Source organism: Marmota monax, unplaced genomic scaffold (genome assembly GCF_021218885.2).
Source record: "Marmota monax isolate L192 unplaced genomic scaffold, Marmota_monax_Labrador192_F-V1.1 WCK01_AAM20220418_F8-fsc00057, whole genome shotgun sequence".
Classification (NCBI taxonomy): domain Eukaryota; kingdom Metazoa; phylum Chordata; class Mammalia; order Rodentia; family Sciuridae; genus Marmota; species Marmota monax.
Window position 1 is genome coordinate 5,866,859 of NW_026693933.1, and position 22,249 is coordinate 5,889,107.

General features: G+C 35.5%; 1 protein-coding gene across 4 annotated transcripts in view; it reads right to left on the minus strand.

Moving 5' to 3' along the window:
* The window catches only part of Tmem196 (transmembrane protein 196), a 59,874-nt gene extending 38,291 nt beyond the window's left edge, over nt 1-21,583 (minus strand). The window contains exon 1 of one of the 4 annotated variants that reach the window (XM_046463492.2): nt 20,232-21,583. In XM_046463492.2, coding sequence (XP_046319448.1) covers nt 20,232-20,378 — 147 coding nt within the window. In that variant the 5' untranslated portion in view covers nt 20,379-21,583. Of the gene's footprint in view, nt 1-20,213 lie in introns of all 4 variants that reach the window. The other 3 variants (XM_046463491.2, XM_058585336.1, XM_058585335.1) reach the window with 3 other exon arrangements.
* Nucleotides 21,584-22,249: the final 666 nt, after the last annotated feature.

Consider the following 22,249-nt stretch of genomic DNA (forward strand, 5'->3'; position numbering starts at 1 on the left):
CTAGTTTCCTGGCCATTTTTGCAATCACTCTTTCCTGAGTTGTTTTTATTTCTCTCTCTTTAAGAAACTTATCAGCAGCCTCTTTCCATGCTCCAAAAAGTACAGATTTAAATGTTTACACCACAAAAACATAAGACTGTGAGGTGATCAATGTTATTTAGCTTGATTTAATCACTTCAGAATATAAATATATATAAACACCATATTGAACTCTATAAATAAACACAATTATTATTTGTCAGTCAAAAATAAAAGAAAAATTAAAAAGTGTCAGCCATGAAATTGCTTGGAAAGCAAATCAATACACTGACAAAGTTTCTTCTTTTAGTTAGGACAGGATTTTTTTTTCTAGCAAATTTTCGAATAGCTGGTGTCTCTAATCATCCTTTTGTCTGGTCCACATTCTCCTGACAGCTCTGTATCTCAGAAACACCTCCTAATATGTATCAGTTTTAAACTGTTAGAAAATTGCTTTAGGGCTGTGATTACTTTAAAGCAGTGGATCTCTGGTGTTCTTTGTCTATTCCAGGCCATTTTCTACTCCTTAAACAGAACCATGGAGGTTAAAATATATGGATTTCCATTGTTTAGAATTGTATAAGCAAACACTATCCAATTCTTTTCCTCTAGAGGAACTCCTATACTTTACACAACTCAATCAAAATAGTATCATCCTCCTATAAACAGAATTGTATTCAATTTACACCAAAAATACAGCTTCAAAATCTCTGAACTGGAGGACAATCACATGCCTTTTAAGTATCTGCTTTAAAGTTTTCAATTTCCCAATGCTCATTTCCTTGAACAGTGTTTTGTTTCCAAAGGTGTCTGAGAAGACTAATTGTAATACTTAAATCAAGGTAAGAGGAATGGATAAAGATTTAATGCAATTTGAAGTTTTCTTCTTGTCTCCAAGGGAGAAAGCAGGGAGAGTATCTGATTTGAGGAAAATGATATTATAGTTATTATTATTTTTTAGGATAGAACTAAGAAGACGTGGGCTGGCATGGTTTTTCTGCTAGACCATTCGAAGAAGAAATAAAAAGTTTGGAAAGGAAAATAATCCCATTCCCTTGACAAGATAAGTGGTGTGTTGGCTGTGCATTGGCTAGAAGGAAGGGCTCACAGGTGAAAGGAAGGTGTCTATAAAGACTTTTCAGGTAGAGCTGCTGGTTTCTGAAGCACTAGAGGAGCTATATTGATGCTTCAGAACACTTTTCATTCTGAGAAAATGTTAATTTTGGGGTGGTATTCAGAAAGGTCAGGGATGTAGAATTAACACTGCTCTTAGAGAAAGAACTTTAAAAAATTAATTGGAGAGCTTAAGAGAACATTCTTTGAAGTCAAGGAGACATGGGTCTTAAATTTGACTGTACCACATAGCAGTAGGACTTAGAGAAGCTACCTAAACTCTCACAATCCCAATTTCTCTATCATTAAAATGAATACAAGTATGCAAACATTCATCTTACATCTCCACTAAAAGAATTACTGAGATAATGTTTATTATGTTTTGGGTATATTTCTAGTTTATAATAAATCACAAAATAATGGAGTTATTTAATAATAATCATTAAAATTGTATAATATTTTTGAATATCTGATAAGTCAGACCAGTGCTTGAATTCCTGATATAATTTATACACTCCTTTTTTTTCTTATTTGTACAGTCTTGCCTAATATCAAACATGTGTGTAAATTTGCTTCAAAGTATTCTTTTTCTTTCCTCTTTGAAGATAAGTTTTCCTATATCACATCATGTGGACTTGGGATCTAAGCACCATCATTTTCTCCAACCTCTGACTCTAATATGATGAGCTGCAATTAGGAAGACTTTGTGCCTTGTAAGTAGACTACCTTCTAGAAAATAATTATCAAATTATTAATTTCTGTTTAATGCAAGAGTATTTTTCTAAAAGTAGCCAAGAATACCTGCCTCTGAATGTGATATTTCAAAGTAAATGCCAGGTCTAAAGTGTGTCTATGCTCCAGGAGACCAGAGAATAGCACAGGATGCTGGTCATCTTGACAGCTTTGCCTATTTTTAGCTCAGTTTGCAATCATTTTGCAATTCAGTGTGTGTGCATCCAGATGTAAAACAGTCAATGAAAGCAATCCATCAGGGATGTTCACAGCTTCAAAAACTCACAAAATGAATCTTAATCCTGTTTCTATTCCATCCCTTTTGTGCCTATCAATCTTTCTACCATTCTCCCCAAATTAAGAGACCCTAATGAGTTTTTCCTCCTCTTCTCATAATTTCCATCAAATCAATTACTGTATGCCAACAATGATCTTCTTACTTCATTCAAGGGCTCACCAACCCTCCCCACAATTATCTAAGAGCCTTCAAGAAAATCTTCCTCCCTTGTGTTTCTATAATAGCATTTAAGTTTACCTAAGCATGATTTTTTAGCACCTAATCTCTTTGTCCAATCTTTTTTCAACCCTCTCCAAACTTCTTGGCCTGGCATCAGAACCCATATGGACAGTTCCAACCCAGCTTGACAACTGGTCCCCTGCTAATCTTCTATGGCCAGAGTGATTTATGTAATTCCATGTACCCTAAATTTATCATTTTTTCTCATCCTACTTCTCCACTTAAAAAGTTTTATTCTTATTATTACCTATTCTCCAGTGTCCATTTCAAATTCTCTGATCAGATATGATGCCATCTATTTTTCTTAATCCTCATAGTACTCTTTATGGGTCATCTTACATTTTTTACTATTATTATTTATGTTCTTATTACTTATATCAGTAGAAGTTAAGCTCTTTAAAGAAGGAAAGCATTCTTTATTCATCTTTATAACTACCACTTATCTCAGTAATTGCTTCACACTATTCCCACTAGAAATACTTAGCAGGGTCCCTGGCTTTGAACAGGCACTTGCTAAAATGCTGTAATGGAAAGGTAAGCTCTGTGGTTATAGTGCTTAACAATCAATGGATTCACAATACACGTTGAATAAATAAAATAGTAGTTTTAATTCCCACATTCCACTAAATCATCCTTTCAAAAATTATCAGTGAGGGCTGGGGTTGTGGTTCAGTGTTGGAGCGCTCACCTAGAACGTGCAAGGCCCTGGGTTTGATCCTCAGTACCACATAAAAATAAGTAAATAAAATCAAGGTATCGCATCCAGCTACAACTAAAAAAATAAAATTTAATTTAAAAAATTATCAATAACATTCCCTTATTTTTCAAATATTCTCCTTGCTAGCTTCAATGGTGCTCTCCTGACTAAACTCTGAATTTCTTCCCATCACTCCCCTTCTCTGTTATGGATTCTTTCCCCTTACTTATCCTTTAAGCAGGTATTCATAAAATTTAAGTTTTCCTCTTCTCACTCATGCACTTTATGTCTTTAGCTGTTACTTCTCTCCCAACGACTTTTCGCATCCACACATTGAGTATGGACCTCAATCTGAACTCAGCCTTCTAACCGTCTTTTCTACAACAATGCCTATGCTTCAAATGATACATTTCTCATTTTGAAAAACTACTTTGATTATATCAATTACTATGTGTGGTTGTAGAAAGCTGTAATTTTGCTTCTCAGAATTTATTTATCCATCTCTTTGCACTTCGGCTTCATTTTTCTGCTGAGGAAACAGTCTATCCTTCACTCTCAGTTGTAGGCTTCTTATCTAGATGAGGTCAAATGCATTAGAATCTTTCAACCACAGATCTCAGTAATTGCTTCAGCATGACAAAATAAGGTCTGAGGAAAAGAGAACAAATTATAGAAATTTTGTTTTATCAGTCAGGGAAGCAGCTTCTCTCTTCTGCTGGTTGTAGGTATGGCGATGACATGACAAGATGGTAAGGGAACAGCGAGAAGACTAAGAACAAAGCCAACCACAAGAATCAGGCACCAAGATGCCTCAAAAAGATCTTTTATACTCAGGGTGTACTAATCACTGTTATCTTCTCCTGAAAACAGTTTCCTCCTCCAATATTTCTCATTTCTGGAAATAGAACAACTATCCATTCTGCTCTCATGCTTGACATCTTGGACACATTGACATCCCCTTCATACCCTCGCATACTAGATTCAGTGAACCACACGCTATTGTTCTTTTGGTCTCCAGAATGTTTCTGAAACATATCTGTATCTCTTTGCTTCCACTACTTCAGCTTATTCCCTGCCACTATCATGTCTCCTCAGTTTCACAGCAAAAGCTTTCAAGTTGTTCTTTCCACCGTTGCCTTTTTGAAAGCCACTTTCTTCTGAATTTGTTTCTTCCATGTTTAAAAATCTTTCCCAGTATTATCCCAAATGTTTACCTGACCTATGAAGTGTTCCATGATGTGTCTTCTTCTCTAGACTCAGCCTTCCCTGACTTCTCCCTTAACTTCTTGAAGCTCATTAAATTCTTTCTACCTCAAGGACTTGGCCTATGCTATTTCTTTTTCTTGAAATGTTTCTATCCTTTTCTACCTGGCTAATTCCTATTCAGGATTAAACTCTTTGCCTAAGTGTTGTTTCTTCCTGGAAGACCTTGTTAACTTTCTGAATTGAGTCCCCAGGTTAAATTTTTATGGCGCCCTAGATTTTTCCTTTGAGATGTTGTAACTTAATAGTTATTTGCACAATTATTTGTTTAATGTTCTGCTCTCCATAGAATATGAATGTCAGGAAAAGGTAGGGACTTTATATTCTTGTTCTTTATTGCATCCCTAGACCAATAAGGCATGTCAGAGTGTCAGATACTCATATAATGTAGGATATTTTTTGTGGTAGATACCAGGGATTGAACTCAGGGGCACTCGGCTACTGAGCCACGTACTCAGTCCTGTTTTGTATTTTATTTAGAGACAGGGTCTCACTGAATTGCTTAGCACCTCACTTTTGCTGAGTCTAGCTTTGAACTTGTGATCCTATCATCTCAGCCTCCTGAGCTGCTGGGATTACAGGTATGCACCACAGCACCCGGCTAATGCATGGATATTTTATGGGAAAAAAAAGAGGCACAAGTTGTTTAAAATTAATTCATTTTTTTGCTCCCCCCAACATGGCTCTATTTTTGTTAGCTGCATTTTTCATAGCCTGTGTCCCTTTACTTCTTATTGAATCTGCCTCCATAAGGTTTCTCACATGAACTTTGTTGTTGTTGTTTTACACTTTCCACTGGAAAGCCCTTTTTTCTGACAATTTTAATGTTAAAGATGTGCATAATCTCTTTGACTTTAATTCTTCACATTGTTTCCTGGATGATTATTCTGACTGACTACTGTCATTCTTAATCTCAAGACCTTTAAAACACTTTTGGTACATGATCATTTCCAACAAAATATATAATTAAAATCCCATTGTATAGTACTGTAGTTTCTTACAGCTAGGCCAAGCCTACTTCTTTGGGGACCTCTCCTTTCTGTGCTCTGAAATCAACCATTTCTTAAGCAATTTTTAAGCTTTCACAGGCCAGGCCTCACCAGCCTGATGTGTCCTCTCTTCCTTCTCCTCCACCTCTCCCTACTTGCCACCAAAGGCATATCCTTCATGAAGTTATATGTCTCCTTCTTCACCTTCCTTTGTGCATCCACAGGAATTGCATGCACCTCATTCTTTACTGAAGTATAGTTATTGGATTTAATAGAAGGCAATCAAGCTTAGTGATTAAGAGTGAATGCTTTTGAGTAAAATTCAATGTGTTGAATCCTGGCTCTGCCATTTTCCAGTAATGTGGCATTGCAAAAACTACTTAAATTATTTTTTTTTGAGTTTCTTCTTTAGCTAGATGTGTAATCATGCATACCTCATGGAAAACTGAAAATATTAAATAAAATCATGAATCTAAATCACTTAGAAGAATTCAACTACTCAATATCTTAGTGTTTTCAGGTTTATTTCTCCCACCAACTTGAATCCAGGGGCCAGTATATGTGTCATCTATGTTGCCTTATTTTTAGCAGATATTTGTCTAGTATTCACCATGACATAAGTCATAGCTCTCTGAAATTAAACATATTATTTATAATGAAATTATATTCTCCATTCTTTTAATAAGAATGAGGAGACTGCTGTTATAATAACATATGATTATGGAATTTAAAAGGAAAATTCTTGTGAGAGTACTTAACCTTGTCTATGGGACACGGCAGATGTCAATAAAGGTTTATTTTCTCTATATGGGAAATTCCTTCTTAAATATCAGAATCAGTATAAATATTAAATGTATTTGTCAAGTCTTCTTCAAACCCTGTAGACAGTCCTAATCAAAACCTAATAAAATGTATTATATTGATGCCTATGATAACACTGATGTGCAGATCATATTTTATGGAAATTATTTATTATATATGTCATTCTAAAAGGTTTGAAATGCTTTATAATCAGGTAATTTTTTTAATCTTTAAAACTTTAACATTATCATAAGATTTGGCACACACAAAAATTTCAATGAATATTTGTTGGTAAATGGTAAGTAAATGGATTTCAGGTTTGTGGGAGAAGTGGAAAATAACCTCTTCTTACCTCACACTTTTGATACTTGCCAGATAATATTTGAAATCCCTTTAATAAAATGACACACAGAAACTTTGATTGCAACATCAAAGTAAAGGTTGAAAGGCCTGCATCATGGGAGTAAGCAACTTAGATGCCCATTTGGGGGAATTGTATGCTGTAACACTCAGCTGTCTCTGGTGTCTATACCAACCAACTAATTTTGCTTTCCCAGTGAACTAATTAATACCTCAAATTGTCTTCAAGGATTTCCTCATCTTTGTTCATATCTTAGCAAAGCAATACAGAAAAGTTTTCTGACAAGATAATCACTTCTTTTCATCAAAAATGTATCCAGACAAGAGCTGTGCAATAGAAATAGAATATAACCCACAAATACAAATGACATATATTTTCTCATACTCACATTAAAAGAAAAAGGTGGAATTAATTCTAATAATATAGAATACATATAATATATAATATAATATATAATAATATAAAATAACATAGAAAATTTATGAAATCAACATAAAAACATGGGACATTTTACTTTTTTTAATACTTAATCTTTGAAATCCAGTGTGTATTATTTATATTTATAGCACATCTTAATTTAGACTAGCCACATTTAAAGTGCTTAATAGCCACATGTGGCTAGTGGCAGCTCTCTTCGACTATGAAAATATGGATGACATCAACTTCTATTAATGATCACAAGTCAAAGGAGAACATGTTTTCTCCAAATATCTTATCACCCAAGGAGATATAGTGCTTTCCCTAATTTAACTTTTATGTGAGAGTTTTAGAGGCCATGCTCTCTTTCTGCCAAGTTTCCTGACATCTTGTTAATATAATGTCTCCAAACTTGCATATTTTAACAGAGAAGATACTTTCATCTTACTATTTAATAAACGTTCTGAAGGTCTGAGAACCCAAGATGGTTGATGGATTTTGTCTAGACTTCAGAAGATCATTCTTTCTACAATGTAACTATTTCTTGGAGAAATTATTTTTTGCTCTAATTATAAGTAATTTCCATGTCAAGTTGGTGTAAAATGCTTTTCATAATGATATTTTAATTTCTTAGCTTTATACAAGAAAACTCAGCTGACCCTGTCAATAGTAAGTATGCTACTATACTACTATGGCCATGATCAAAAATAAATTTAATTAAGCCATACAGACTGCTTGCAAATTAGTAATGTAAGCTACTTGGGAGGCTGAGGCAGAAGGATCACAAGTTCAACACCAGCCTCAGCAACTTAGCAAGAGACCTGTCTCAAAAAAATAAAATAAAATAAAAAAGAAGGAGACTGGGGTTTAGTCAATGGATGATAGAGTACCCTTGGGTTTTACCCCTAGTACCAGAAAAAAAGCTATGAAAAATAAATTTAATTAAAAGGACACCTTTCTCAATGTGTTACTATTAAAAGTAAGACGTTTGTTTGTATAAAATATTTTTAAAACTATGTAAAGACATAATATTCATATACATATTTGCCCCTAAACACCTCAAGTGAATCATATAGATTTTTTCTTCTTGATTTCTATATATTTGAATTAAAAAGAAAACACACAGCAAATATTCATTGCTATACTTTGACTTCCAGTATTCATAGCTATAGGACTTTGACTTCCAGTCCAACTTCTTTGAATGTCCAGGGTTTGATAAATGAACTTTAGAATCTGCTTTTAAAGCCTCTTGAAAGCAATTCATTTTACTTATCTAAACTGATCTATAGCTCTTGTGGGTTTGAAATTATTAGCTAAGTTCTAAAAATTAGCTTCCATTCCAGTTGGTGTGGAAAACCACCATGGAGTACTTGCCAAAGATTCTGCAGAAAGCTGTTTCTTTGGAGCCTGAAGTGGATGGAAATCCCTGAAATCTGTTGAAATACTTATTATATTTTCATGATAGTTTAGCTGTTGCAATAATTTGAGATCATTCCTGTTCAGCCAACATTTTCCTTTTGGTAGAGAACATATTTTAAGGATTCTTAATATACTGAGGCAACTGTGGAAATAATGTTAGACTAAGAATTAGGTGTCTTGCATTCTTTTCCAAGTTCTGTAGCTAGCCAGCTAAACTAATTTTCTGGGCACTAGTTTACTTATGTGTAATATGATGAATTTAGAATAATTTATTTCTAAGTCTCTATGCAGTTTACATTGTGTGACTTAATTATAAATCTCACCATGAGGGATAGAAAACATTCATGATATTTTTAGTCTACTTCAAACTATAATCCTATCCTTTCTTTACCCTCAGTTATTAAATGTTTATGTCTCAGACTAGATTAAAACAACAACAACACAACAGAAGGCATCTAAGACTTCCTTCACTATTGGCCATTAAATGTACCAAACTCTCTGTGTCTTCACTCAGACTCACGTTGTTTTCTCTGTTTTTGTAATATACAAAAATAAAACTTAATAAAAACCTTCGCACTTCAGCTCTAAACCCAATCATCCTTTACTTACTCAAATACTTTTTCTATATACTTATATTTTCTTTTCTATTTCATTATTCACATTGGCATGCAAAGGTCTTCCAAAATCTCCTTTAAAAATAAATAAAAAATAAAAAAGTCCTTGACTCCAGATCCTTTATAACTATTTCTTTCCCTCTCTACACACGGCCCATCTCCCTTCCTAGGGTTCTATACTTACTATTTCCATATTCTCCCTTCTGCACACTTTGCACTGACTTATATTCCTATTACTTTACTTCAACTACTTTTGCTAAGTAACAATGATCACCACATCTCAGTCCTCCTTTCCCAAGGAAGGCCTCTCCTTTGGGGATTTTATGACACCACACTGTTCTGGTCTTCAGCGTATTGTCTGGCCACGACTCTCAGTCTCTTTTTCCTTGCTCCTCGCAACTATCACACTGCTGAATTTTATAGTAATAGAAGACTTTGTTTAAGGGCTTGCAACAAATTACATGGCTTTGAATACCTTGTATTTTCAGATTAATTCCCCATTTAACAATTTACAGGCTCTCTTCATTTTGGTATGTCACATATAACTCTAATGTAACAGGCGGTAAATAAATTCTTTTTTTTAATTTGTGCATTATAATTATACCTAATAGTTGAATTCATTATGCCATATTCATATATGCACATAATTGGATCAATTTCATTTCCCAGAACCTTCCCTTTCCCTACCTTCCTCTCTCTCCCAATCCACTTGCTCTATTATCTCCTTTCTTCAAATAGATTCTTGATCTCTCCCCACTTACCTCCGACACAGAGTATTTCCCTCTTCTAATCATCTACTTCTCAGAACAGTAAATGGAAACTCTATCCAATTAGTTGTTTGATCTCAACATCTGGGAATCATTCTTAATATTTTTCTCTATGATGGTATATAATTAAACACATCTTGTCATTCTATATTTTAAATATGTTTCCTCTATCTTTACCACCTCCACTATGATCCTAGGAATCATATCATACATCCTAGTATTTATCTGATTCCAATAATGTTTTCTAAACTATAGCCCAGAATGAGCTTCTTTCAATACAAGTATAAATTTGCCCTTTTTCTGCTTAAAAGTTTTTTGTTGGTTCCTCGTAAAAATTAGTAGGAAATCAAATCTGTATCATTTTGACAAAGTTTCAAAAATGGGCTGGGGATGTGGCTCAGTGGTAGAGCACAGCATGCAGGAGGCCCTGGGTTCAATTCCCACCACCACACACACATGAATAAATGAATAAATGAAACCTTAAATGATTATCACCTCTGTTTGCCTCTATACCTCACTCAGTGCCTTCTACCTCCTCATTCTCAATTTCCACAGCCCAGTCACCCAGGTCTTTATTCAATTTCTGAAAGAGATCAACGTTTTTCTATGTCAGGGTCTTTACCCACACTGTTGTCAACTTAAAAAAATGTTAATCACCATCTTCTCTGAGTAATGCCTTATTATCCTTCAGAAGAAAGTTACATTATGGTAAAACTAATCAATAGAAAGTTATAGTAGTTACATTCTAGACAGCAGATTTCAGAATTAGAAAAAACATGAATAGAGTCATTCACACACACACATACACACACACACACACACACAGAAAATACTGATTCTTTAGAGATGGTTTTACTGGTTCCTCCATTGCTAAGAAAATTCATTTGTATTTTCCAGAAAGCTGTATCCTTTCCTGTCCACAAAGCACAATCTATAATTTTAATTTATGCATTATTTATTCATTGTCTACCTTCATTTTTAAATTATTCTTCAGAAGTTCAGGGATCATGCTTATTTTATTCACTACTAGATCCTGATGACCTAATTCAAAATATTGAATTTGGTAGCTCTGGCATCAATATTTGTTGACTAAATCTAATAGGAGAAAGAACTGATAGAGTGAGCAGCTGTATTGTGAGAGTCAGAACAGTAGCCCACCCTTCCTGGCTCCCAACAGAGCTCTTCCTCCACACACCACTGTTATTTCTCTCCATGATTCATTCCAACCCAGTGCAGACTATGGAGTGCAGGCCCACTGAGTCTCCTTGCCACCAAACTCAGCACTGATTTGGCCCCATCTCTTTAAACCTAACCCTGGAAGGTTCCAGTCCCTGAGTCATGCTATCTCACAATCCAGTTTTCTGGGGTTTCTCTGCCTGTCTTAGATGGCCTTGGCCTTCCCCTCTTCCAGTTCTTCAACATTTTAAACATATTGTTCATCTTCAAAAGAAGCCACTTTTCTGCTTTCCTATTTATATTCCTTTCTTTTCTTAGTCCATGGAAAACCTTGCTAATTATGCAGTGTTCTTTCTCCCCCTAAAGCTTAAACTAATTTCGTATTTTCCATCACTGAATGATGTGCTGACAGTTGCATATATCAGTTTTCTTCTGCTAACCACTGACATGCACAATCAGTTTTACCAGAAAAAGGTGAATGAACATCTTTATCAACAAAGACATGACCTCTCATAAATATAATTAACTATGCAGAATAATAAAATACCTAGAGGACAAAATGTACAACAAATATATTCATGTGATAAGCTGTCTTCAAGTACTGCCAAGCCATCTTGGTGATTTGGCAGACCAGGTGAGATAGGAGGCAATTATAGCAAATGGAGAAATTTTAAAAAGAAAAAGAAAACACAAACCACTCAAGGGAGAAATGGAAAGAATGACCTCTCAGCGTTACATGAAGATGCACAGCAGGTAGTGGGGAAAACCTCTTCAGAGACTACAGAGTAACTGAGTGAATAGCGAACACAAGAATGAATTTCCAAAGAAATTATCAGACATAGCATATAGCTAATAGGCATGCCAAACACTTCTAAATAAATCCAAGTCCAAAAACTATCTCAGAAACTTCCCACTGGCCTGGGATTCAAATCTTTCAGTGCAGGGAGTTGTGGCTCAGTGGTGGGACACTTGCCTGGCATGTGAGAGGCAATAGGTTCGATTCTCAGCACCACATATAAATAAATGAATAAACTAAAGGTCCATCAACATCTAAAAAATATGTTTTAAAAATTTTTTCAGTGCAAAGAACAAATCAGGCTTGATTCTCAGAATGTCATTTTCCATATCTCCCCCTCAGTGCTCACGTAATGTGATCTTTCTTGATTTTAATGCACTATGCATTGTTATGTTCTAACTGTTTTGGGGTAGCTTTTCTCATTTAAAAAATAATCTATTAAATATTTTGATCATTCTAAATAAATGAGGTTTTTGATCTTAGAGCTGTTTCTTCTGTAGCTGTAGCAAGGAAAATTATAACTAAATTCAGAAACTTAGTTATAAATTTATTAATTTTGTGTGAGAGGGAATTTAAATTTTGCAGTATCTTAAATATCAATTGTTCAAATAAATCTTTATGGTCACTATTCACATTAGTCCTGATAACAGAACAATACAAAACCAATCTTATTAACATTAAACAGATACATGAGGTGGGATGGAAAGGGAGAGAAAAGGGAAATTGCATGGTAATGGAGGGAGACCCTCATTGTTATACAAAATTACATATAAGAGGCTGTGAGGGGAATGGGAAAATAAACAAGGAGAGATATGAATTACAGTGGATGGGGTAGAGAGAGAAGATGGGAGGGGAGGGAGGGGGGATGGTAGAGGATAGGAAAGGTAGCAGAATACAACAGTTACTAATAGGGCATTATGTAAAAATGTGGATGTGTAACCGATGTGATTCTGCAATCTGTATTTGGGGTAAAATTGGGAGTTCATAACCAACTTGAATCTAATGTATGAAATATGATATGTCAAGAGCTTTATAATGTTTTGAACAACCAATAAAAAAAATTAAAAAAACAAAACAAAACAAAAAAAAAAACAACAATCTTATAGATAGCAATAACAAAACCAGAGGAATTTATCTCCTGAATTCAAATTTTTTTATGTTAGTCAAATATAATATAGACTTTAAAATTAAATCTACATAAATATTTAAGATAATGAATATTTCTGGAGGGAATTAAAGGGGAAAATGGTCAATATTAAATATTGGGTATAGGTATTGTTACCAATAACATTCTTTTTACTAAGGTAATTTAAAATTTAGATATATATTATATAGAACTTGTATATGTAATTACATAAACTTGTATTATGTAATTCATAATACTTTAATAATTATATTTACATGTAATTTAATTAGTCATGTAGGCTATCCTAATTTGGATGATTTTGGCCTATATTTCTATATTTAAGATTTATTTTATTGAATATAAGATGAGCTTAGATTTTTTTTTAATATAGTAGAAGAACATACATATATAATGCTCACAACTTGATACATATGGAAACTATAACAGCTTAAAATGTTAAAATGATAGATGTATTGATGGAGAGAGAATAAAAATTACTCCCCTGGGGATGTGCCAGCTTTGAGTCTGATTTATGATCTGTTCTTACAGTTGAAAATAGCCAGGGACTCTAGGGGATTAAAGCATTGAAATTTTGCTCTTCCCAAGAATCTTCAACACAACAGCCATGCAATATGTGTGGCAGTTTCTGAAAGCCAGTTAGTTATAGAAATTAACTGCAGCTTCAAAGAGGGTCCCAACATTATGAATTTGTCCCCAAATCAGAGGCATTAAAGGCCTAAAAGCAGAATATACTGCATATCAGTGAGAGTTATCAATTTTTCCTATAATCATTCATCTTTCCACCTGCCCTGTACCAGAGTGTGCACATCTACATCTACACATTGTTTTTTTTTTTCTTTATGTGACTTAAATTTTAGATTATATCTTACTCTTGTTACTGATTTCACTTTTTGGTATTAATCACTAAATTCTAAATCCTTTAATTTCTCATCCCTTAAGTTAAAGAATTTGTTGAGACAAAAGATAATGAAGGGTCAGAGATATAGTTCAGTGGTAAAGCACTTGTCTAGCATGTGTGAGATACTGGGTTCAATCCTCAGCACTGCATTAAAAAATAAATAAACAAAATAAAGGTTGATTGACAATTTCAACTAAAAATATTTTTTTAAAAAAGCATAATGAAGCCATTGGAATTCTTAGACAATGTAATGTATTACAAGCATAGACTGCCATTGAAAATGTCATTAATGTCATCTTTATTTTAATGCCTCAGAATAATCCACATAGGAAAATAATTGGCAAAAAACAAGTTGAGAATAAAACGAATTCCAACAACCTAGTCAAAAATAATGAGAAAATAAAAACATCACTATTTGGTAAAATAAGTAAATGCATGCCTACTTTGCACAATATTTACCTAACATAATTATTTCTGGGAACCTGGAATATGCTCACTAAATCACAACTAATTTTTACCGATGTCTAAAATTGGTTATAAAGATAACACATTTATCTAAGAGGGGATATGCAACTTAAATGTTAGAAAACCTAAAGTCCAACCAAGATCAACTTCATCAATGGTCTTACAATAAGATCCTTTTCAGAAATGTAAAATGATAAAATGTCTCTATAATACACAGAAACCCATAGAGAATATGTATTTTTGCAGAAAAATGGCAAAACAAGCAGTCATTGTTGTGGGTTTGCATTGGTTATTGAATAGCCAACAGGTATATGGAATGCTTTTATATAAATATTACATTCAATTTTCAGGATAAGTTTGCAATAAGCTGTATTGCTATTTTTGAGATCAGTTAGCTGATTGACCAGCAAGATAATATAACTCACTTAAAGTTTAATCAGAAAATGATAAGCTAGAATTTGAACTCAAACTTAATAGCTTCCAGGTCTTTTATCCTTTCTTAGTATTATACTGATATCCTCAAATGTACAAATTCCTATTTTTGTATGCCAGGCAGCTATGAGAATATTGAACACAAGGAACTTATGTGCTTACAAATCCACCATTAAAAGAAATATACTAAAATATGTGATTAGATTTGTGGAGATGAATTTACACTTCCCTCAAATTTTCCTTCAAACCAAGATGCACATCTTGGGACCTGGGTTTCTTGTTTGACTTGAAAGTAGGCAGTAATTCCTGAACACACCAACTTGGTCTTGTGATAATCAAGTTCTAGCTCCTCAAGCCTAGCTGGGAACCAAGACTACTGCCAAGTAGTCTTGTCGTTCTTTCAGAACTCTTTTTAAAGCTACTCCCATCTTAATTAGATGAGGTAGATCTTCATTTAGCAGTTCAGACCATGAACACGCTAGACTAGTCTCCTCAATACCCCCAGAACACTCCATTGTGTTCCACACCTCCATGAATTTAAACATGCACAGCTTTGCTTAGCAAATCTTCTCTCCTTAGCCCATGGGAAATCTGCTTCACTTCCAAACCCAGATGAAGTTCCTCTTGCATGAGAAAACCATTTTGACCCTTAACTGTTGTTTCTTATTTTGAACACTTTAAATTTGTGGTCTTTCATTTTTCTGACTTTCCCTCATAATATTTAAGAATCATTTGAAATGAATAATTTGGTTTAGCTTTTATTCAAAGCTAAGGTTTAAGCTTTAAGAGCAGGAAAAACATAAGTCAATATCAATTCTGATAACATGTGGGTTGTGCTTGTTGATTGACTGACTCTGCCAGTATCTTCTGGAAAGTTAGAAAGAGAGAAAGATCAGAACCTGGCCTTAAGCCATCCTCCCTGACTCATATATATTCAGGTGCTGAGGAGCAAATAATGAGGTCAAGCCTCAATAACATTTTTAATGAAAATTTCCAATGTTCCACACAATGTGATGGAAAAAGTACAGATTTTGAAATAAGACTGACTGCTCTGGCTTTAAATACTGCCTAACTCATCTACTGCCTCTCTGATTAAATAACTGCAGACTCTAGGTAAGTTACATTTTCACTTAAACTTTATAAAATAACACATTCTTTACAAAGCTATTAATATTAGAAATAATAAAGTACATGATGGCATCTTGGAATTAGTTGATAATTAATAACAATAAATCAATAATAGTATTATTTCTACAAGATGAAAAGATCAAGGCACTGTGACTGCTAAGGTTATTTATTTAACCGTTAATATTTTTCTTTTGCATGGGCCACAAAATTTTGTCTATTATTTAACAATGGATCATAAACTAATGGAACTTAGAACTGCTTCTCAGCTTCTCAGGAGTCTTAATGCTGGTGCTAAAACATCAGGGGCATTAATTAAGATTATAATGGTTATATTTAAAATCTAGATATTTAATTGATGCTTCTGTGAATTATACAAAGAGTAATAAGCATTGCTTCAAGAGCTACTTGGGCAGTCCAAGGAAAACTATAATTGTCCAAAATATTAAGTATTTTTTGTCAGAGATAATAACTAGTACTTTTCTTTTGACTTTCTGAGAAATACTTGAAATAGTTCTAAATGTATATTTGAGTGCTGTTTTATAGCATAAATAGGAGTCACCATCTCTCCCCATGTGTAGCCTAATTTATATAATTGTTTAATTAATATCTTATGATAAAGATTTGCTGCCATCTCTCACTCCAACAGGAAAACAAAGGAGCCTGGCAATGGTGGTGTGTGCCTATAGTATAGTTTCAGGTACTCAGGAAGCTGAGGCAGGAGGATTCACTTGAGCATGAGAATTTGAGTCCAGGCTTGGAAACAATAATGAGAATCTATCTCCATAAAGGAAGCATCACCACCACCACCACCAACAACAACAACAAAAAGGAAAACAAAGGGTGAGGTGCTTTGTAGATATCACTATTTCCTCATTCGGTTATAGGGTAAATATTTTCATGATCTCTAAATTGCAGATATTTGGTACATTTTCAAAGTTGCTAAAGTCTATATGCCTGAATTAAACCAAAAGCTAGCTAAATACATATTCTTCTTGAATAACAACAAGAAGAAAGAGTCAAACTAGAGTTGATTAGGGATGCTTTTCCAAAGCAGTCAACTCAATGGTCCATTCACTGTCACTTAAAGGATATACTTTCTGATTTTGTAGTTTCATTTTAAGTGACCATAACAAAGAATCAAGAAAAAACAAAAATGCTATAAAGGCATCTATAAAATTATAGTTAGATGATTTGTTTTCCTTCTAACTACCCACATTTTTTTTAGGCTAATCACAGGAAGTACCTTGTCTGATTGTGAAACAGTGACTGTAACTGTCTTTGTAAGCATCCCTCTCATTTATTTTAGATCCTTAATCTAGATACTACTTTATTTTTAAGCCATTTTTAAAAATAATTCACGTTTGGGGTCAAATAACCAAACTAACTGCCTAAAATCTTAATAACCTTGTCCTAGACTAAAGATTATGATTTCAGTAATCCTTTATAGTGTAGCTTTTATTTCCACTAACTTTAAATTTAATTCAAAAACCTTGTAATAATGATGTTAATGTTTTGAAAAAAGCTCCATGACATCAATCAAAACACAGTCAGCTTTATACTGTGTATATTCTGACAGGTTAATTATTGAAAGATCTCATTTGATATTCATAAATGATACAGTTTTTAATTCATAAATTACCAAAGAGATGAATAGTTTTTAAATCTAGTTTCCCTTTGCACCTTCCTCAAATCTCTTTGGGAATTAAGAATTGGTGTTAATATTATTAAAAGTATAAGGGAATAAATCTATTGCCTCAAATGGGCACACAGCCTCTTATGATCTGGCCACAAACCCTCTGTCTATCCTTATCTTCCTCTCCCACAACTAAACCCTAGAAAAATATGAAGAGCCAATTCCTGGAACACAACCTTCCCTATCCCTGTTCTTTGCCTTCATCCATGCTGCCTGAAAGGATCTCACTTCTCACCCCCTATACTGCAAGTTTGTGTGTCCAGTGTTTGCTGTTTCTATTAATTCAATGCTCACTGCATGCCAGGCTCTTTACTTAGAGCATTATTTAATCTGTGCCTTGTACCAGTCCTGTTTTACACATGAGGAAACTTTGCCTCATCACCCATCTAGAAGTGACAGATCTGAGATTTTTTAACCAAGTAGTCTGACTGCAGATCCTTACACAGTGATACATGAACACTGTGATAACTTGATTCCATGTCTCAATAAATTTTCAAGTTCAAGAATAAAATAATATTTCTTCCATGGATATTTCATTGACCATGCCAACCTTTCTCTTCCTTTTTGTCCTTGTATCCCTCTGAGGTCACACTAACTTTTTACCACTAACCAAGTTAGTGATGTGAACATATTGTTTTCTTTGCCAGCAGTAGCCTTTTGAGGATGATGCTCTGATTCATTTTGCTACCTTCTGTAGTAAATAGTAAAGTGGTTTTCACATGCTCAACTTTGTATTCTTACTTGTTATATGAATTCACCAGTGAAGGAATTAAGAGGCAGTTCAGATTGTTTCACAAATGACTTACCACAAATAATTTAAATAGTCTGCATAGCCAGCCAATAAAATGATAAGCATAAAGATCCTAATTGAGTATTTACTTCTTCACAAATTTGAATTTTCTAAGTTGGGTTTATGTCAGTGAGCAATGGTATTGGGTTCTTTAGTTTCAAACACATTCATTCAGTCAAATGTATTATTTGATTTTACTGAACTAGACTATATAATTAAAAATTATTGTTCCCGGAATCTAGGTGAATTTGGCTCACTCTGAACAACAAATTAAAAATGGAAGAAATTCTTTGTAATAGTGACTTTATGGATATGAGTGTTATATTTTACACAATACCAAGCTAATGTAGTCATTTAAAATTTTTGAATATAAAGTGGATATGTTAATATTTAGAGACACTTATGCTTATTCATTCAATTTCTTGAATTTTAGGGGAGTAGGAAATGACTTGAAGAGTATTTGAGTCTTATCATTCTTAAGCCATAAAAAGATGGCATTTTCTCCCCCTTTCTCTACATATTGGCATTACACTTTGACAGTTGTACAACAGAAGTTTCAAAGTCTTATTTCTGTTTATATAATAACAACAATAACCACAACTCTCAAAAATATTTATAACCACATATAAGATGTAGAATTATCAGATTTAAGATGTGCCTTTTATCTGTTCAAACTCAAATTTAATATATACCTTCACAAAAATTACATAATTAAGAACAAGATAGCTATTTGGAGGTTAATAGTAGATAATAATTGATTTCAGAACAAGTATTCTTAGGAGATTTCAATACCATTTTTCTTTCAAGTTCTGTAATATAAGTATATTTATCTCACCTGGAAAAAATTAAATACAAAAACTAATTACCCAAAGCACAATTTTATCAGTTTTAAGCATGCCAGAGCATTTTTTAAAAATGAATTACTTTGGAATGATTTTTCATGGACTCCTAAATGGTCATTTTCTCCTAGTGTCTTAAAGCTTAAATAATGAAGCCATGGTTGTTAAATACATTATGGATTATCAGTGACAGAATACTTATTTAATAGATTATATAGAATAGTGGGAACAAGCTGGAGACTCAGAGGGCCTGACAGCCATATAATTTAAAGGAGAGGGTTTTTTTTTTTTTTTTTTTTTTTTAACAATTAGGTTCACACTAAGAATAGTGCTAAATTATTTTATTTATTCTTGTTGGAAGAAATGGGCCTCTAAAGCTTTCTTTAAGATTCACTCAAGTAACTAACCAAGAAGCTTGTAGGGTCTGCCACCTTACCTAGAAAAATTATGACATTTTTCTATGAGAGATGGGTTATTCTCCAATTTGAACTCTGTTGCATTCCTTACCATTATTGATAAACTTACCATTCTTACTAAACTTATTGCCTCCAACTTACAAAAGAGTTTTCAAAGGTAAAGTATTAGAAAGATAGCAAAGAAAAATTAAGAGTGGTGTTTTCTGGGACGAAATGCACTCATATGCTCCTTTCACAAGCACACCACAATTGTTTTTTCTTTCTTTCTTTTTGTCATTGTCATATTGTTGTTGACTTTTGTATACCCTGGGCATTGTTGCCCAGAGATAAATGCATAACTATCCCTGCTTGTTTCTGACACAAGAAAATGATGTAACACTCTCATTTTTATCTTCCTTATAAAAGGAACAAAAGACTGAGTCTACCCTTGACAGATGTGACTCCCAAATCATTAACACTGGCCAGCCCTTTTGTAGAATCAGCCAGTGGAATTGAACACAGTCCCCCCAACTTTAAACAAAGCCATTTAATTTGGTCTTGGTAAAAGAAAAAAAAAAGCCCAAATAAATAAAAGGACAACATAAAGAAGCATAGTTTGCCGATTCAAACCTACATGCAAGCCAGAGGAGATTTATGATTTTGTTTTCCGGGGAGGGGGTGACTAACGCACACACACTGACCATCACCGTAAAGAGGTAAAGAGAGAGTGAAATGGCTCAACGTACACACACCCCGCTCCATACCGGGGACGAGTCTCCGAGCTGCGGCTTGTGCTCTCGGAGGGCCAGGCTGAAGCTGACCGCCCCCACGGCCACGCTGGATACCCCCAACCCTATCTCCAGCACGGAAAGCACCAAGAGGCTCCCAATAATCTGGCCGCTGGTGCACATCCTTCCTGGGTCATCATTCCTTTCAGATCACAGAGGAAAACCAACCATCCACCTTCTTTCTTCCACGATCCTCCTCACCCCTTCCACCCCCTACCAGATCCTACAACTTTTCTTTCTTCAGCAGCGAAACATTATCCACAAGGACTGGATTTCCAGACTGGAGACCCTCCTCCCTGGCCCGGTCAGAGGCAAAGAGCTGCTCCACCCACTGGCACGCTCAGACAGGGATCGTGGACAGATCTTCCTGGGCTTGATAAGAGTCCGGAAGAGATCACAGCGGTAGCAGGGCTTTCAAAGAGCCTGAGACCGGGGGAGATCTGGGAGCCAGAGCCGTGCTCAAGAGGCGCTGTCCAGAGTTCTGCCGTGTCCCAATCTCCGCAGGGAAACCCTATTCCTTTCTCAGCCTCCGGGACCTTTCAGGGTCCCTTTTCTTTCCTTGAGGAGGAGAATGAGCTTAGCTTCCCGGAGAGCCTAGGGGGACTGCTCAGAGCTTCTCTCTGCCTCTTCCTCTTGCCTCCTCTCCTTTGTTTTCGTGGTAATGCAAAGTGCTTCTGCAAGTCTCTAGGTCCCCTGGCGGAGTCGGCGAATGGTATTCAGCACCACGCTCCTCGCAGTCTCCGTGTCGCCAGAAAATGCGACCTTGTCTGATGGCCTCTTTCCATCTGGGTTTCTTCTCCCTCGTCGTCGTCCTCTTCCTCCCCCTCTCTCTTGATCCGATTCTCTCTCATTGCTATGACCTCATTGGAATTTAGGAGGTTGACGGAGGAGGGAAAAGCCTGATGTATTTGTGGGTCTAGGACCAGTTCTCTTGGCTAGCCCTTGATCTGCCCCGCCCGGGGACCCTGACCGCAGGAATCCAAGAGATGCCGACCTCCGCATCTCCCCCATTTACTCCCTTCTGGGCTTCCATCCAGCAGGGAGAAGAGGCGATGCCTACGTCAACGCGGGGCTCATTCTGTGTAAAACTTTCTTCTTCTGCGTATACGCGGGGTGGTGGTGGCGGGGGAAGGGGCGGGGGAGCAGTGAGCCAGGAAAGGCAGAGAGAGCAGGGGCTGGAGAAAAGCCAAACACTAATTTCACTAGACTCCGAAGGACCTTCACGGAGGAACTCCTCTGTCCAGATGGGCTAGACTCAAGCCTGCTTATAAAGAACGTCCACTCCAGGGTATCAGGACCTGTCAAGTTCCATATCCGAGGGAGAAGCAGCAGTTGGCTGGAGCCTCACTTCCGTGAAGATGTGGCAACAATTCTCTCTAGCCCACAGATCTCTGCTTTCCCCTAGGCGCACTGCGAGTCCTGGGATGTGTAGCCAGACTTGGCCCAGCTGGTAACCCTGTGTTACCACTGAAATTCAAGGACTACATTGAAACAGACATTTAAAAAAAAAATTGTGGGGTTCAAAGCACAACCGTTTTTGACTGTCAACCTTAGCCAGAAACATCAGGGCACAGACCAAGCTTGGCCTGGGTATTTTTGTTTTGTCATCTTTGACGCATATGGATCTCCAGAAGTGTGGGAATCGCTATATTTGAATCTTGTTTCCATTTCTCTGGTCTTACCCCATGAAAAATCTCAAGGTATGTTATTAAGGATATCCAGAGAGTAGGGGAATGGGAGAAAAGGTTTTCAGCTGTGGATCATCTTTCTCAAAAACTGGATTCTGCAGGTAGAGATGGACTGAAGGAAAACAGAGTAAAGGAGAATTGAGTAGGGGTACAATAACATAAGGTTAAGGCATCCTGACCTCTAAATACGTGCAGACAAGTTTGTGCACAGTGCAGGCACCTCGGTTACTGGAGGCTTCTCTTTTTAAAGCCACAATATTGAGAACACAAAATCTGAGTGACCCATTGCCTAAATTCTGTAGCCTA